Source organism: Cryptomeria japonica, chromosome 5 (genome assembly GCF_030272615.1).
Source record: "Cryptomeria japonica chromosome 5, Sugi_1.0, whole genome shotgun sequence".
NCBI lineage: Eukaryota > Viridiplantae > Streptophyta > Pinopsida > Cupressales > Cupressaceae > Cryptomeria > Cryptomeria japonica.
The window spans coordinates 300,936,247-300,942,142 of NC_081409.1; the positions used below are offsets into that span (position 1 = coordinate 300,936,247).

The 5,896-nt window shown below is 33.1% G+C and overlaps 1 protein-coding gene across 1 annotated transcript; it reads right to left on the reverse strand.

Annotated features, from left to right (window-relative positions):
- Positions 1–2,645: 2,645 nt before the first annotated feature.
- Positions 2,646–5,082, reverse strand: LOC131045773 (GDSL esterase/lipase At5g03610). The gene is made up of 6 exons (XM_059220209.1): positions 5,018–5,082; positions 4,754–4,936; positions 4,378–4,667; positions 4,004–4,295; positions 3,611–3,908; positions 2,646–3,104 (listed from the first exon to the last, which is right to left on the reverse strand). The coding sequence occupies exons 1-6, from the start codon at positions 5,073–5,075 to the stop codon at positions 2,888–2,890; spliced, it is 1,338 nt and encodes a 445-aa protein (XP_059076192.1). The 5' UTR covers positions 5,076–5,082; the 3' UTR covers positions 2,646–2,887.
- Positions 5,083–5,896: the final 814 nt, after the last annotated feature.

The window sequence follows — 5,896 nt, forward strand, 5'->3', positions numbered from 1 at the left end:
TATCTACCATGCATTAATGACAACAATAAATGCATCAAAGTACAAGGAGGTTTGGTGGTACTTACCGACTCTCCTGCCTCTGCTGGCCTCTGGAATCGGTGAACGCGGTCGAATCTGTGAACGAAGGCCATCGCTGTTGACTGCTGCTGCTCTATTTTCGCTCTACACTCTGCTCTCGTGGATGTGTAGATGACAATGAGGATGTATTTTCCCCCGTGGTCTATTTTATAGACTACCCTAGCCCTAGCCCTCGTTTTCCATGTCAGTCTTCGTTATCCCGTGACTTTGTCACTTTATCCGGTTAGTCCATTCTAGCATTTCTTTCTTATCGAGAGATTGTCTGCGATCTTTTCAGACATTTTTTCATCCAATCTCTCGAGGGGGCATATCATTCCCATCTTGGGGCAACTCTGTATCAGTTCATCTTATCTTCTTTGAAACAACACGATGAGCTGCATTGTCTTAAAGAGGGGCAAAAAGTAGACACCCAAAATTGTCCACTCTAATTAAATAAATATTTTATTTATTTAATTATCTAAGCTTAATTCTTCTATTAATTAAATAAATCTTTATTTATTTAATTAATTCATTTATCCTCTTCTAGCCTTATTTCTCATTTAAATAAATACATTTATTTATTTAAATTATCCTTTTCCTAAATTAAATAAATATCTTATTTATTTAATTGATCCCACTTCTTCTATTAATTAAATAAATATTTATTTATTTAATTAATTCATTAACCTTTTCTACCTATGACACATGTCATTCATCTCTTAATTCGTACACTACCTACCCCTTTCATTATTTTATTATTTCTCTTACCTACCCTCTAATCATAGCCGACCTCCTTTTACACCTCTCAATCTTATCCCTCCATTTCATATAGTGTCTTCTATATAAGACGATACTTCCTTCATTATCAAATCCTAATCAATTATTCTAATCAATCATCTTAATGACTTGACTACACTACGATCCTACTTGCAACCACATTCCGTTCTTTGTTGAGCTCTTGTGCACATAAAATCTGAGAGCAAATATATCAAGCAAGATCAATGGAGATAGGAAGAATGGAGATCCAAACCCTATTGGACATGTGATGGTATAATCTTTGTGATTTCATTTGATTTGCATTGTCTTAGGTAATCTTCATATGCTATGGTGGATCTTTGTTGTTGTTAGGCTAGGGTTTTGTGGTTGAATTCATTTAGCCTTTCAATATCGTTATTATTGTTATCCATTTTCACCATATATAGTATCATCATTTAATGGTATGAAAAAGGCAGTGATCGAATCACTTTATATCCCTTATGACAATGCCATTTTAATGTGAGGTTTGATGCCTTAGAGAAAGAACAGGTGACAAGTGCCATGGAGCTGAACTTTACACTAGTCACTATGAGTTTAGTTTTAGTTTGTTTGTATGGGTGAGGGAGGGGGGGGGAGTCAAAATGATGTTAAATTTTCAGAGGAAGGGATAGGCGAGGGGTTGGGCTAGATTCTATATGTAACATGCCCCTATCAAAGCGTATTCTAGTAAGCAGCATTATTGAACTGATTAATTCATTATTTCCCCTACAATTCTATGGGGCATGTGTATTGTTTTCCAGTAGTTGAAGCGGAAGATTCAGAAGTGAGTCCAGATCTAAGCTTAGTGATCGAGATGCAATTGCTTATCTAGCACTAGTGGCATAGGTAGAGGTAGAGGTAGACAGGGGGGAGTTTAGTATTAATTGTAGGTTGGAGAATGCTTCGATTTTGATAGTGGGGGATCTATGCTCACTGTCTTGGTAAGGGGTTGATGGGGAGGCACTAGTAATTTCTATTGTTGATGAACTCAAATGTAAATTTTAGTGACATTTTAATACAAATACATAATTATAATCGATACAAAATAATAATAAATAATAATATACTTACTATGAATAATAATAAATATTTTTAATATTTCAGATTATAATAATTTATTATTATATGTCTATTATTATTATTATATAATATATTAATTATTATATGTATAATTATACATGATACTAGTTATCAAAATTATTATTTTATTTGATTAATCAACAACAATAAATGTATACCTATTATAATTATATTATTGTTATAATAATATATATTAATTAATGTTAATTTAATGATTAAGAATTATTGTACATGGAGCTTTAATTCTAATTTGACATACACTTTCTTACAAAAAATTTACTCTACATATCTACTTTTTGTTACATACAAAAATCTTTATTGTTACAATGTTATTTAACCAAGTAGTATGTTATTATTTTACTAATTGGCATGAACTAGATGTAATGTGTCTGTAATATGTTATAGACTTTATTGATTGACACGAACTAGATGCAATGTGTCTTTTGTTTCCTTACTAGGGGAAACCATTTTATATTTTAACATTTAAATATAGATGTTTCAAGGTTAAACTTTCCTTGACACTATTTGTCAAAAGATTTACTATATTATTTAAAGAATTTCAAATTATTATTTAATGATGCCAAGATTTTAATATTATTTCTACAACTTTAAAAAAAATAAAAGTAAGCAAAGTCACTAAACTTTTATCAATCAATAATAAAGTCTTGCAATACCAAAATAACCCTACAATTCTTTTTAGGAAGGAAAAAGTTAATTGTTCAAAAACCCTAACCGAAACTACATAGACAACCCTAACTAGAGAAACCATCAAACTGGGTCATATGCAGAACCCAAATATTCAATGTATAATTGTATCTATAGTAGAAGAACCTATCCCAGTTACATTTGTATATATAAGCTAAATATTAAGATTCTAGACATAATAATCAGTTCAATTACTTGGACCGACCTCCAGAGGAACAATTCTAGTAGGTGAAGAAACGTCAGCATCACCCTACTGATTAGAGACATCATCCTCCTCCATAGGAGACACTTGTTGAATAGGCTTGATGTTCACAAGCTCATGATCATCATGTTCTTGATTACCAAATGGAGCATGCAATCCAACAAAGCCATCCAAAGCCTCCGCAAGAATGTCATCATTGACATCATCCAGAACTCTTTTAGTCTCTTGCAATGTTTGGTCATACTTTTCATAGATCATGCCTGACCTAATGATAGACAATAAATCAACACAATACCCATAAGTAAGTCGGTCAAAAAACATAAAAAAAAGCTACCAATGGGAAAATCACTGTGATAAAATTGGCAATTTTCTAAAGCAATTTATTACTATAATTATTATTTAAATGATTCTAAATTATCATTTAGTTATGTCAAGATTTAAATATTATTACTACAGGTTAAAAAAACTCCAACTTCAATACAAAAGCATTATGACAAAACCCTGATGAAAATACGTCTCTTGTTTATAAATGTCAAACTATTATGCATGATGCATTCAAGATTAAAATATCAATAATATATTCCTTAGAACAAAATCGTTACAAATGACCATTAATAAGGGTCCCATTGAAAACAACCTTGATATTTTGCATAAGGCTTTTAATCCTTTCTATTGCAGAGAATCTGAAAAGTTTTAAAGAAAAAGTCCTAAAATCAGAAAGGTACATGGTATTTATTGAAAAGATACGTAAATTTCCTATAGAAAGCTTACTTAGGTGAAATCCTTGTGGGGATATTGTAAGCCACAAATCCAAGGGACTCTACCCAATCAATAACGTTTGGCGCCCCCTCAATAAATCTGATCGTTTTATTTTCTTCTTTTGCTCCATTTCTGTAGAGCCACATTATCGCATTCCATCCTTGCTGTGTTGGATGATACATATCCCAGTGAAACTTTTCCTCTACATTTGAACACACTTCAAATAAAGCCCCGCCGACTTCGTCCACCTCTCCACACCTTTCAACCCCGCCTTTCTCAGCACAGCAAGGGACGAATAAATCCACAAAACCTGTCACACAATATCAATAACAGATGTATTATTCAGTAGGGAGAGGTTTTGAAGATTTACATGACACTTAGAAAAACGCATAGATTCTGCAGTACCAAATTGTGCAGGACTGGCGAAGATATGATTAACTGCAGACATCAAATCTGAAATTATGATGGACAATTCCTTGAGATCCAATTTGAGGCTTTCTACGCCCTCTCTCAATAATCTTGTATGAAGAGCTAAAAAGTCATCGTAGTTTGAATCGCAGGATGTTTTGCCGATCTGAGGACCGCACCCAAAGCGAGCAATATTACTCACCGCAAAATTCCTAGGCCCGCTTTCGTACAACTCTTTCACAGCGTCGATTATTTCGCTTACCACAGGTTTCACCAGATCCATCACTCCCTGTAATAAAAATTAACAAATTAGGAAAAAATAGATTTAATAAGAATTTTAAGGCGAAGAAAGGCCTCAGATTTTGAATCACCTCAATGGAGCCGTTTCTGCTATCAAGGAATGCAAGGTAGTCGTTACCAACAAGAGAGATAAGAACTACAGACTGCGAGAGCTTGTGAGAGTCGAACTCATGACTTTGTCCTATCACCTTCTTAAACTGCTTCACCTGTTGTGCTAACGTTATGAAACCGTAGGCTTGAAATATTCCACTTCCTCCAACTGCAAAATTCACTCCTCGTCTAATCTTCTTCGCAGTTGCTTTACAGTCATGACTTCTGAGCAGCTCATAAGCTATGGGAGAGGGAAGCGCTAAAATATCCCCTGCACACACCACAATCACATATTGATAAGCCCCAGAATGCTTAAATCCTGATATTACACGGTTTCTGAGTAGAAGGAAGGTTTACCCCAAAAATCTGTCTGGATTTTTCCAGAAGAATATCGTCCTGCAGGATAGCCAGGCCAGGTCAAACCGTATGGTCGTCTCCATGACTCGTTTACAGTTTGATTGTATGGATTACTATTTCCAGTGTCGGCATAAGAGTCTCCAAAAACAAACAACGCCTGAGCCTTCTGTGCGATTCCTCTCCCTGCAAATCAAACAATTTAAATGAAAACCATACGAGAATATAGAATGAGGGAAGTTTGAATTGATAATTTGTAGAATTGACCTGCAAATAAACAGAGAATGGTCATCAGAAAGAGAAGGCGAGAAAACATGGCGTCCATAAGTCTAGTCTGTTCGACCAGGTATTAAGGTTATAAGGTAAAGAGGCTACAGTAAAGTCGTCCTCGTTTGAGTGTAGAGCATCTTTTTAAGTTTGTCGTTTCCAGAATGAAATGAAGGGCTGGTTAAAGACTTCTTTCGGAGGGTCAAAAATCGTGACAACAATCTATTTAGACTTTTGACTACGCATGAGCATGCTTGACCGTGATTATTAATTAATTATTTATAGTTGATTTTTAAATTTAAAAATAGATTTTTTAAAATATATTATAGATTGATTACATATTATACTATAATTTTATATATCTTAAAAAAATTTATTTTAAATTTTATTTTTATATGATATTATCTTTAAAATAAATTTATTTTAGTTTCAGATGATCTAGCTATCAAATTTAATTTTTGGATAAGATTAGCAGCTGTGTTTCTAAGAGTTTTATGGGATATGACAATAATAAATTAAAGGTAAAATTTTATTTTATTTAAATATTACATTACAAAATTACTATGTTCACTGAAAATATAAGAATAACATATATATAAATTAAATAACCTTCTATGCTACAACTTCAATTGTACAAGCAATCCAAATTGAACATAATGGAAGATGAATGCTACTCTAGATGAAATCTACACTATGAAAGTAACGAGCACATTAATTTAACCTATTGGAATCTCTAGTATAGAGTACCCTTTTGGTTCTTTGACTTGTAAAGTGACATAAAGGACAACGAAATTTGCACATATAAGTATTTCTAGTGCAGTAAAATTCACTAACATGACTTCAAAACTATATTAGTACAATTTTGAGCTCTCAATGAAG

Bases quoted from the DNA above. Each gene is read 5' to 3' on its own strand.
- LOC131045773 (XM_059220209.1), bottom strand. From the start codon at position 5,075: ATGGACGCCATGTTTTCTCGCCTTCTCTTTCTGATGACCATTCTCTGT. The intron at 4,668-4,753 runs GTAAACCTTCCT...TGGTGTGTGCAG, and splicing joins AATCCAGACAGATTTTTGGG to GGGATATTTTAGCGCTTCCC. The intron at 3,909-4,003 runs GTACTGCAGAAT...ATTGTGTGACAG, and splicing joins CGCCAGTCCTGCACAATTTG to GTTTTGTGGATTTATTCGTC.